This window comes from Micromesistius poutassou (genome assembly GCF_964030765.1).
Source record: "Micromesistius poutassou genome assembly, chromosome: 16".
NCBI lineage: Eukaryota > Metazoa > Chordata > Actinopteri > Gadiformes > Gadidae > Micromesistius > Micromesistius poutassou.
Genome location: NC_140286.1, coordinates 9855982 through 9868680, shown reverse-complemented (window position 1 = coordinate 9868680; position 12699 = coordinate 9855982). Strand labels below are relative to the sequence as shown.

The window sequence follows — 12699 nt, the reverse complement described above, 5'->3', positions numbered from 1 at the left end:
AGCTCTTCTCCAAGTGGCTTCAGGCTGTAATTGTCTGGTGTATCCCACTAGGCCTCCAACCTTCAATCTGTGCATTGATCATACATTCACAGCAGGCATGTTTCAAATCAAATCAAAGAAACTTTTGTTCTATTAATCAAGGATATTCAAGTTCAACTAGCATGCAGCATAAAAAATGTAGCTAGAATAGTCATGGTCACTATCAAGTTTTAAGATTTGGGCTATGTTTAAGTGTATTTGAAAGCTTATTCACAAGCAAACTCTACACCAATGCACATTTAATATAAACTTCTGGCGAGAAGTGTTAAATTGCATTTTGTTCCCACAGGCTAAAAGATCTATAGAGGTTTGGTGCGAAGAAAATGATTGCCAGAATAGAAATTAGCAATGTCCAAGCTGCATTCCACCTTGGTGGCCTGTAGCAAACATTATTGTAGTTGCAGACAATGATACATGACATTGGTCCTCCTTGCCATACAGGAGCTCTCTTCCTGAGTGTGTGTGGTGATGTCTGGGCCAGGGGCGGCTGCTCTAACCTGCAATCATCCACACTTACACAAATGGATTTATTTTTTAAAAGGACATTTTCTTTCATCAGGTAATTATAACCTACTTAACCTACTTCATTTCAGTCTCTGTGCTATTTCCAGACTTCCCCCTCAGGTCAAGATTAAGTACATTCATACACACTTTCCCTAAATAATCTGATGTCCCCAAAATTTGGCTTAACCCATCCATCGTGGGCTTACATCAGAGAATGTCATGCAGCGACATGAATAGAATTAATCCACAAAAGGGGAAACCATACATTGATAGCAAGTGTACATTTGAAAGAATCCATTACATTTTGATTCCACACTTCTTGGCTCATGTCACGTTTTTCCGAACATCTGTTCAGTGACCTAGGAATTTTCTTTGAATGTATTGCATCAGGCAATTATAAAATAAGTAGCAGTAGGCTTTAAATATAACTAGGTTGTGTGATATATGACACATTCTTAGAGGTAAAGAAAATAACATGTGCATAGATTAAATAATCACAAGAGAATCAGCCATCACACAGAGCCTGTTACCCCTCCGTGTGTGTGTGTGTGTGTGTGTGTGTGTGTGTGTGTGTGTGTGTGTGTGTGTGTGTGTGTGTGTGTGTGTGTGTGTGTGCACGTGTGTGTGTGTGTGTGTGTGTGCACGTGTGTGTGTGAGAGAGCAATAAAAAAAAAATCAAAATTGCAGTTTGACTGATTTGTGTATGGATTTAAAGGTCGCTAATGGTAATTCAATGTTACTCTTGGGGGGGAGGGGGGCTATTCTGCCCCGCTGATATGGATTTGAATTGAGTTATTGCTTTGGTGCTTTGGTTATTGCTTTGGTGCGCCTGCTTGGCATCTTATTGGCAGGAGAGTTGTAGTAATGACGGTATGTGAAGAGGCTCTGCTTGTGTGGAGAGGCAACATTACATATGGCTCAGGGGATTGCATCAGTTGTTGGGAGAGAGTGTAGTACAATCGCATGTAGCCTGATACATTAGGCAAGGCAAGGCAACTTTATTTATGTAGCACTTTTCATACACGAGGCAGACTCAAAGTGCTTCACATACAGTAGACACATCATTGTACAATAAAATGAAATAATAAAATAAAATAGATAAGTTAAAGTAAACAATTAAAAAATGTAGTGTGGAAAGTGCAATGTATTTAAATGTATTTAAGATTTAGCAGAAAGCTAAAGCAAACATACAATAAAATGTATGAAAATAAAATAAAAGTGATAAAATAAATTAATACGTTAAAGAAAACAAACAAATATTACAACAAACGCAAACGTGAACATCTGGATGGTTTCAGTAAAACTCTACTCTACTACCCATTTTATATAGCTGTTCACATTACCACTATTGTTTTTTGGATACTTTCAACACTTTATTTATATTTCGATTTATTTATTTATTTATTTTAATTTGACTCAAATCATAGATATTTTATTTGACCCAAAATAAAAATAAATATCCACTCTCAAATAAGAATTTATTGCCGTCGAAGAACCCCATACACTCCCTCATAAAAACATGGATACACATTAGATCCAGGAATAGCCTGTGGGTGAGTCTCTGTTCTACATCCTTTTAACGTGACATCTGACATGATAATGCATCTGTCAGGGGCTCTGAATGAAGTACTCTATTCTGGCCATAATTTCCTTCGCAAGGGCACCAAACCTCAATACTTCTTTAAGCCTGTGGGAACAAAAAGCAATGAAACACTTCTGGCCAGAAGGTATACATTAAACATGCTTCGGTGCGGTGTTTCCTTGTGAATAAGTTTTCAAATACACTTAAAAACATAGCCCAAAACTTCCAAGTCCAAGATAGTGACCTATTCAATTTAAATGTTTTATGCTGCATGCTAGTTGAACTTGATTATCCTTGATTAATAGAACAAAAATATCTTTGATTTGATTTGAAACATGCCTGCTGTGAATGCATGATCAACGCAGTGATTGAAAGTTGGAGGCCTAGTGGGATACACCAGACAATTACAGCCTGAAGCCACTTGGAGAAGAGCTGGTATTAACAAGTGTTCTGAATACTGATGCTCCCATACACATTTTACATCATATATAAAGCCAGAGGGCATGATGGTTGAGCCTTTTAGTCATGATAAAGGTATTTTAGGAAGTCTTTTTAAGCAAGACAATTGCATAATAACACAATCATATCGAAAAAAAAATGTTTATTTAGTTACATGAGATACTGGATTTTTTTTTGGTTTCAATTAAATCAATTATTAAGATGACCACAATTTTTGAAACACTTTGTAGCGTAAATTGTATTCTTCATAAGATGTGTGGCTTTATCTACAAAGAGACTTGATTAACGCAGGCGGGGGTGCTTGGCATAGCAAAACATGTGTTAGTTATCCAAACACATCCCCGGACTCTGTTATTATACTCTGTTACATTATGTGTCTCTGAGTGGGTCGTCAACAGGCATCAACCGACCTGAGGACACAGCTACAGAATCATATAGTGTAGGTCTTACAAATCTCCCTTCTCTGACGGAGATGGACGCCAAAATGAAGGATTTATATGCTTTTATGGAAGTGATAAGATATAGACATTTCGTAGACATGTTCTTGTTGATGGTCTGGTTATCTTTAAGATGAATGTGGTCAGGGTTAGGGTTAGGGTTAGTACCTACTTAATACTAATTAAATCAAGGGAAAATGAATGTGTACGTAAAATGTATGTTTTCAAGTGCTATTGACAGTGACAACAAACATATTTTCTTTCAGTGTGGTCAGAGCATAATTTAATGGGTATTTGTACACGAGGACCTGAATAATATAAAATAAGTGATGGATGACCTCAGCCTAGCTGCATCAGTTCAGGACCATTAGCTCTATCTATTCCAAGAGGCCATCTCTCTCCTAAGTTATATAAAGCAGTGTCGGGAAAGATCAACAAACAAACAAAACCAAACAAAAACATGACTATGCCAAGTATTCAGTCTGTATCCATGCGATAGCACAGACTCTTTGTCCCAGTTCCCTGTTCTAGACCCAGCCCAATGTCATATTGGACTTCATTCAGAAGCTTTAGAGTTCATAAAGGCTTCTTTCCAGGCACTGGAAGGCTGGCTGCCTAGACTAGAGTTGTTTATATAATTATGAGTCTCAATAAATCAGATCGGTGAATTGTCAAAAAATCCCTTCCGCAGGATGTATCCTTCCTGATGGAGGGATAAAAACGGGGAAACGATCCAAAAATGCTACATGACAAAATATTTCACATCTAACACACTAATGCTTAATGATTTGGAAGTAATGTGGAAATTGATTGCTTTTCTCAGAAGGGATGCATAAAATAACATGGATGGACATTTTCTCTCATCGAAAGGACTGTGGTCTGTCCTTCTATTGAGGTCCTTAGTCACTTTCAGAAGACAATTCCCTTTTAATGAAGGGCATGGATTATATATATAAATATTACAACTAATTGAGTCTGACACGTAGATTGTAGATTGTCGTCCGCAGACTGTGACACATGGATCTGACCGCTCATGACCACTCATGAGATGGGAACAGGGTTACCAACCCACAAAGGCCCTGTGGACCGATGGTGGACTGTATCCATGATATTGACGCCACCTAGCACAGAACACAGCTAATGTCTTGACAATTTCTTGAGTTTAAAGGACAATACTGGTCTGGGTGATCAAATGATTGTAACTGTCTCCCCTGGCTTCACTAAAACTTCACTAAAACCCCCCTGGCTTCACTAAAACCTTTGCCAATATCATTTGTCAAAATAACTTCCTTGTACCAATTCTGCTGAAGAGGATTTCGCATGAGCACCCCTGCCATGAGCGACAACCAATGGGAAAATTGCACTTTTGTCTTTTGGAATCAATGTCAGTCAGTTACAACAAAGTCTGTGGACGACATAACAGTGAATCACCATACAAATACTTATACCAAATACCAACGATGGTTGGATCACCCAGACTGGTGCTGTCCTTAACACTGGGTCACCCCTGACCCATGTGCCGAACAAAAGATTGTTTCGTCACTCAGTTTTATAAATTGTGAGTGTGCTTATTGACACTGCTCAACAGTTAGCCATGGAATCCAGATCTACAGAGAAAGTGGGAAGAACAATTGCACTTAATAACTATGTTTTACAATAATTCTGCTCCTGAGGCTGCTCACATCAATGTTACCGCTTTACCTTCCCATCACCAACTTGGTGCCATAGAAAATCAATACAGAGAAAAACACAGGTTTACTCTGAATTCCATCCAGCTACACCCACTATGACCTCAACCTTGAGAGCTTCATGAGAGATAACATGAAGCTTATCCCCTAGCATGAAGCCTCAACCTAACCATAAGTTAGGTTGAGCCTCCCGTGGTGTGGTCAGTTAGGGTTAGGGTTAAGGTTAGTAGGGTTAGGGTTAGGGTTAGAGTTTAGGGTTAGGGTTAGGTATTGTTTTGTATTAATAACAATGTAATGATTGAGGGGAGCGAGTTTGTTTTTATATATAACAAAAAATATATATATAATAATAATAAATCATACAAAAAAATAGAATAAATGTTCTTGACTGATTGCAGAGGCGCTGGGCTGTGGCACTGCTGGAGGCATGGAGGGGAAACACTGCTCAGAGTCCTTATTTGTTACTGTGGGTTAATGCCAGTTAAACAATGTGCCGCAAAGTCAAGGTAATTTAGAACATAGCTTTTGTTGATATTTTCAATGAAATCACCAACTGGATTGGGTGAAGAAAAAAAAAAACTTTAAAAAAAAATTTGTAAAAAGAAAGTTCTGCATAAGCAATCATTAAAGCTAACCCTCCACGTCGTGTCTGACAGACATAGTCACAGAACTAGAGGAGCAAGTAACGGACATCTAGCCTTACCCAGACCAAGGTCCAATCTACTCAAAAACACTATTATTTACAGAGCAATTTCATTATGGAATGAACTACCAATAAACATACATTCTTGCATAAATAGAAAATACAACTTTAAAAAGTCTCTGAAAAAACATCTGGTCCATATGTAATGTGTATACATCTTTAATGTTGTCATTTATTTTGTAGCCTTCATATCTTTTTTACTTTTGTTTTATTTATAATTCTGATGTTTCTTAATCACTGCTGTTTATTATTTGGCTATTTTTACTTTTGTTTGACATAATGTCAAAGTTATTGTCTGTTGTCTATATTTTATATTTCGGACCCCAGGAAGACTAGCTCTCATTTCGGTGTGCTGCTAATGGGGATCCTAATAAATCATAAATCATAAATCCACATGTTCTGATGCATTACCTATACCATATTCGGGGTGGGATAATGTCTTAGCCCATATAGGCTACTGTAAATGGTAGCCTAACACAGAAATATAAATCTATGTTGCATGGAAAATGTAAACTATGTTTACATTTTAACATTTTAACTTTAGAATTTGAAGAGGATAGCAAAAGTAGAAAGGTGTTGATTCATGCCCCAGAGCTCTGATATCTCTGTCAATTATTGATTTGCTGATTATAGACACTTTATTGTTTATGGCTTGTACTTTAAGAGTTGCATAGAATAGCAGAGTGGTCGTCACTCCGTGTCCGATGTAGAAGGACATTTCATTACCGACATGGAAGGACGCAAGAAATGGGTTGTGTTGGTTTTGGACATTGTATGCCTCCTGCTTACATCCATCTATGGCTTGGTGAGGAATCGTTATTATAAATATCAATATCAATACTTTTTCATGGTCATTCATGTTTGATTCATGTTATGGACTATGGACTTTATCACTGTATGGAATGATCTAATTTGATCTTTTTTTAAATCTCTTACAAAGCCAACCACAAAAGTATTGGGTAAGTGATAGACAACATCCTGAATGAAACTTGTATTTCCTTCAAGATATTTATATATATAGAAAAGTTGATCGATTGCTTTCGCCATCTATTTCAATGTTTGAGTTGTGATCTTGAAATTCATTTAATTGTTTATTACTTTAATCTTTTCCACAGAATATGATGTTGATGGCGGACGAGATCGGGATATTTTCGAGATCAATGAAGGTTTGAAACACTTTACTTGTCATAATAAATGTGTATAAAGTTTCCTATTCCACACACACATGAAATACACACACAGAAGAAGCTCAACTAAATACATGTATATACATGAACCTCTTCCACCCACACACCCACACACGTTGTTCCACTGAATCCTGAACCTCGGTGTCCACAGAGGCCGGCTTGAACCTGGTGGAGGGAGACATTATACTCGACGAGGTATGTTCACGAGCCTTACTTTGGAAAAGCAGTTACCTTTCGGCTCATTGTATTCTCACCAACTTTCAAACGCCTTTGACTGCTGCTACAGAGGCAATCCAGAAACTCCATCATAGGTGAAGAATACAGATGGCCGAGTACTGTTCCATACTACATGGAGGACGACCTTGGTGAGAAAATATACCGTCGTAAAATACCCCTGCCTCCCCCAAGAACCGATAAAGACTCTCTTTAAACACTCATAACTGCTGTTGCAATATATTGCTTACAGTTACTACTGCTGGGAGGATCTTCCAAAATGTATTATGGGTATTATATCTCCTCATATGGCTTAGGTGTTCCTAAATAATGAATAAATGGTAGACCATTTGTGTTCCTCAGAAGGACAAGGTAATAACAATGAGAACAGAATGCAGAGCAGGCCAAACACCTTTTCTGAGTATTTCAAATAAATTAATCTGATTGAATAGTTCAGTGCTCAGCAAACTTAATGCTAATATATTACTGGATTTTAGAAAGGGCTGTTAATAACCAATGTTGAACCAAGAACAGGGCATATTACAAAGTTATCTATAATGTGTGTTGCCTCAAAATGTGAAATCACCAAAGAGTTAAAAAAATAAATAAAGAGGTAAGCAGTTCCCAAGAGCCTGATTTTCTAGGCTTTGAGAGGCACTCAATAGATATTTTTCACCATGACCTATTTTTTCTTTTGCCTGCTGTCCTCTGCAGAGATCAATGCTAAAGGTGTCATTCTGAAAGCTTTCGAACAGTACCTGCTAAAGACCTGCATCAATTTCCAACCCTGGTCTGGAGAAGCAAACTACATCTCCATCTTTAAAGGGAGCGGGTAAGACACAATGCGTTCTACATTTGTTGATCCAGTTGATTTATATGTGGTAATATTAAATACAGTTAATCAGAGACTGCAAATGGATTTTTTTTTAAACATATTTAAAAAAATCAATATATGTATATTTATAAATGTGTGGATTATTTTTTAAATATAATTTCCATATTATGTAGCAGTCTCTTATAAAACTGTCTTGAATATTATATAGCCTACATAATGAATATTTATTTAATATATTTATTTATTTATCAGCATTTTTCTTCCGCTTTATACATACATAAATAAATAGTAAGATCATTTAAGGAAACAAAAAAGGTCTGGAGCAGTTACAGTATGTGACGTTTATAGTGATCCGTTTTCACTTCTAGATGCTTCTCCTCTGTGGGGAACCGGCGAGTGGGAAAGCAGCGGTTGTCCATCGGGAGTAACTGTGATCGCATAGCAACCATTGAGCACGAGTTCCTTCATGCGCTGGGCTTCTGGCACGAGCAATCACGGTCAGACCGTGATGACTACGTCACCATCATGTGGGATCGCATCTCAGCAGGTACTGACCACAAAATACACAACGATAACACTAATTCATTATTATTAGTCTAATGAAATGTTCTGCAGGCAAGATGTGAGAATCATAAAGAGAGAGCAGAGCAGACCATTTTGAAACTAAACAATTGAAAAATTCTTCCCTCCCTACGTGTCTCCTTCATTGAGATTCAAAGGCGAGATGGATTCCTCGAACCTATCAGGGAAGATATTATGCTGGGAACCAGACAAATCTGCAAGCTCATGTTGTATACGCACTGGCATGTGCGTCTGGCCCCCCTCCCGTCCATACAGATTTCCAGCAATCCTTGCCGGGGTCGGGCCAATCATAAACGTTTATCTGATATGGGGCGGGTTTGATACAATGAGGCTCACGCAGAAGCAGGCAGTCAAATTGAAAGAAATATTCTCGCATTTCACTCACCATAGCTGACGGATGGCTATTACTTGAATTTCAAATTATTGACTGACAGATATTGTAGGCACACATTATTGAATTAGGCCGTCATGTATAGTTTGTCATAAATCAAGGAACAGCAAAGCAAGGCTTTGATGTACTGTTAACGAATGCCTTCTCAGGTGGCTGGTGTGTGACATCTATCAGTTGTAAAATATCAGCAAATGACACTATGACAAATGACAATAAAAAAGTCATGATCATCAGGTCATCAGGTTTTATCATCATCATTCATAGGCACTAATCCAAATGGTTTAATTCAGTGACACCATAAATCATACCGTTTGAATCTGCAATACCATAAATCAGATGAATAATCAATGATTATTAATTGTTATGAAACGATTAAGAGTGCAAAGTTCGCCTTTGAGTCAGCAGAGTATTGGGTGGCCCTGGAAAAAACGTCCTCAAGTCACCTTAAAACCCTGAGGCCTGGGGTGCCCCGGTGGCTCACCGGGTAGAGCGCGTACCATTAAGGCCCAGTCTTCACCGCAGCGACCCGGGGTTCGATTCCTGCCCGTGTTTCTTTGCTGCACGTCTTCCCCTCCATCTCCCGTACCTTCATGTCTTAAAAAAAACAACAACCAGAGGCCTCTCACTGACTCCGCAGGGAAGGAGCACAACTTCAACACCTACAACGACACCACCTCCAGCTCCCTGGGCGTCCCGTACGACTACGGCTCCATGATGCACTACAGCAAGAACGCCTTCCGCAACGGCACGCTGCCCACCATCGTCACCAACATCCCGGCCTTCAGCGACGTGGTGGGCCAGCGCATGGAGTTCAGCGACAGCGACCTGCTCAAGCTCAGCCGCCTGTACAACTGCAGTGAGTGCCGTCAAAAGTCTGCTTTATTGTCAATTTCAAAAGATGTGCCAGACAAACAGAGGAATCTAAATTGTGTTTGTTTCTGACCCACGGTGCAATAAGGAGAAAAGGATACAATTAGGTCAAATAAAATAAGTAATATTTACAATAAATCCCGCGAGTGCTCCTGTTGGGTAGTTAATACCGGATACATAGATGTCGCTGGATCAAAACAATGCCACAATTGTTTGTTGAGCAAATCCAGGCTTTGATAAATATACGTCAGGATCGTAAGTCGCTAAGCCAGGTGTGTTGACACGTGTGGTAATGATGTCAATGATGCTTAATGAAAGATTGTAACAAGGTCCATTGCTACCAACACCCAGGTGGCTTCACAGGGCCGGTTTACTGGAGAAGTTTGTAGTTAATGATACATGGCACTGGTGCTCCGTGTTGCCATACAGGAGTTCTCCCCATAAGTGTGTGTGTGTGTGTGTGTGTGCATGTGTATGTGTATGTGTGTGTGTGTGTGTGTGTGTGTGTGTGTGTGTGTGTGTGTGTGTGTGTGTGTGTGTGTGTGTGTGTGTGTGTGTGTGTGTGTGTGTGTGTGTGGTGATCACACACACATGTGCAGCATCACCCAGGCCCAGAGTCCAATCAATCTGACTTGGGCCGGATGAGGCTGCTTAAATCAGCCATTAACCACGAAAACTCCCACAAATATGGGCTGACCTTTAACAGCGGGACAAAGTTTTATGATACCTGCTATTTAGCTGAGTAGTAAGTGTGTGTGTGTGTGTGTGTGTGTGTGTGTGTGTGTCTTGCCCACCTCCCCTTCAGCGCAAGCCTCCACCTTCCTGGACTCGTGTGACTTTGAGCTCCAGAACATCTGCGGCATGGTGCAGGGGCCCGGGGCCATCACTGAGTGGGCAAGGGTAACAGAGGCCCCTGGGGGACCCAGCACTGACTACTCCAACCTGGGGAAATGCACTGGTGAGCGTGTGCCTTCCGACAACAGCCACACCAGCACAACACAACGCATGCATAGAACTCTGCACCACTAGTCAAATTGAATAGGTTTCTGCGAAGAGGCCCTGAGGTCTGTTTTGAAAATGCTAAATCTCAATTGCCTGAGGAGACATAGGGCCATTGCACTGCACTTCATCCCACCACGTGTGGCCGGTGGACTGTGGTTGAGTGGTGGAGTGATTATCACAGCGATTCTGCCCGCTCACCAATCATCTCAATCGTTATCTCGTACATGAGATAAGAGTGTGTCTGCCCTCCTGTGCTGTTTTTCCAATCTCTCTTATCATCGTATCCACAAGGGCAGCGTGGAGGGAGGCTATGATCACAGAGGAGATTTCCAACAGCGTTGGCATCAAACGTGCTATCGTGAAGATGTGAGAGTTGTAACGAGAGCAGAATAGAGCAGAAAGATGAATAAACAGCCCTCCCTCCCTGGGTTTCTAAACCATTGAGAAGTGTTGCATTTCCCGCACCTGTGAATGACAGGCAAGACGGCGTCCCCGAACCAATCAGGGAAGCTGCTACGATAGGTCAGATCAATAAAACTAAATGTTCTCATACAGCAGCTCGGTGCGGAGTGAACCACAACAGATATTCTCACATTTAACATTTAACTCACTCATAGCTGAGGGATGGCTGTGGCATTTCCAAATAAATAATACTCAAATTACAGCATGATTCTCCCCACTACACCTTTTAACGTATCATTGTCACACAGGCTCAGGGTATTTCATGCACTTCCCCTCTGGCGCGGCCGGCGCGGGGGCTGTGGCCCAGCTGGAGAGCAGACTGCTGTACCCCAAGAGAGGCTACCAGTGCCTGCAGTTCTTCTACTACAACAGCGCCGCCCCGGAGGACACCCTGAGCATCTGGGTGCGTGAGTACGACCCGGCCCACCCCGACGGCACCCTGCGGCTGATCAAGACCATCGACGGTGGGTATCAATCTCCTTCTCTTCTCTTTCGTTCTGGGAATAATTACTCCCGGGGCGAATCAATAGCATCCATTTATAGCTATATATATAGCTATAAATATAGCTATTGGCTGTTATATATATATATATATATATATATATATATATATATATCTTTGTTTTTCAATTAGATTAATTATTATTATTAATTAATTATTTGATATAAAAATGAACGTTAAAAAACTTGACTGGGGCAGCTAGGGGCAGACTGTGACGCAAAAGGTTGAAGAAAGCTGAAAAAACGGACCTGCCACACCACAGGCCCCTCTGCCACACCACAGGCCCCGGGATGCTACTCAGGCCTTTCGGTTGCCACAGTGGTAGCATTGATCTGAGCTAATGTTGTCTAGAAAGTCTAAACCAAACGTTTTTGTATTTTGACACGTGCAGGGCCACCGGAGGAGCTGTGGCAGCTGCACCACGTGAGCCTGGACGTGAAGACCAAGTTCCGCGTGGTGTTCCGGGGGGAGAAGCACGGCCCGTCCCCAGGGGTGGGGGGGCTGTCCCTGGACGACATCAACCTCTCCGAGACGGCCTGCCCTGAGCACGCGTGGCGGGTGACGAACTTCAGCAACGTGATGGAGACCACACCCCCCGGCACGGCCATCTACAGCCCCCCGTTCGCCTCCAAGGAGGGCTACAGCTTCCAGATGGCGCTCTACCCCAGCGGGCAGACCGACTACCCGGGGGAGCTGTCGGCCTACGCCCACCTGGTGGCCCGCCCCGAGGACTCGGGCCAGCGGTGGCCCTGCCCCTGGAAGCAGATGACCATGATGCTGATGGACCAGCACCCGCACATCCAGAAGCGCATGTCCAACCAGCGCAGCGTCACCACCGACCCCAACCAAATCATCGAAGGTCAGGGGACGGCCAAACGCACAGCCTGGGGTGGGGGAAGGGGAGGCGCCAGAATACGGCAATCAATTCAATCGGTTATGTGTCAATCAATGAGCTCTTCAGCACTTTATTCCGCATCCCCTTTTTACCTCGATTTTTCCTGATCGATTTAAACGGCCTAGATGAGTCATCAACGGGGGATTTATTATGAATCATTGTATGACAAGGATGTACCGAAGTTCAGCTTCCATTTGCACTCCACGCTTTGGTCAGTTTTGGCCTTGATGTGTGTGTGTGTGCGTGCGTGCACGTGTGCATGCGCGTGCATGCAGGCGATCAGTGCTGTGATGACTAACCTCTCTGCTCCCGCGTCCCCAAACAACGCAGGCGGGACCGAGCTGTTCT

General features: G+C 41.7%; 1 protein-coding gene across 1 annotated transcript in view; it reads left to right on the top strand.

The window, feature by feature from the left end:
• Window positions 1-6142: 6142 nt before the first annotated feature.
• The window catches only part of LOC311361318 (meprin A subunit beta-like), a gene marked incomplete at both ends in the record, with an annotated part of 8348 nt that continues 1791 nt past the window's right edge, over window positions 6143-12699 (top strand). Inside the window, 12 exons of the mRNA XM_084481488.1 lie at window positions 6143-6217; window positions 6353-6371; window positions 6528-6578; window positions 6751-6794; window positions 6886-6964; window positions 7527-7644; window positions 8016-8194; window positions 9258-9476; window positions 10296-10448; window positions 11203-11418; window positions 11848-12315; window positions 12682-12699. The exon at window positions 12682-12699 is cut by the window's right edge and continues 162 nt beyond it. Of these exons, the coding sequence (XP_084337614.1) occupies window positions 6143-6217; window positions 6353-6371; window positions 6528-6578; window positions 6751-6794; window positions 6886-6964; window positions 7527-7644; window positions 8016-8194; window positions 9258-9476; window positions 10296-10448; window positions 11203-11418; window positions 11848-12315; window positions 12682-12699 (1639 nt within the window). The remainder of the gene's footprint in view (window positions 6218-6352; window positions 6372-6527; window positions 6579-6750; window positions 6795-6885; window positions 6965-7526; window positions 7645-8015; window positions 8195-9257; window positions 9477-10295; window positions 10449-11202; window positions 11419-11847; window positions 12316-12681) is intronic.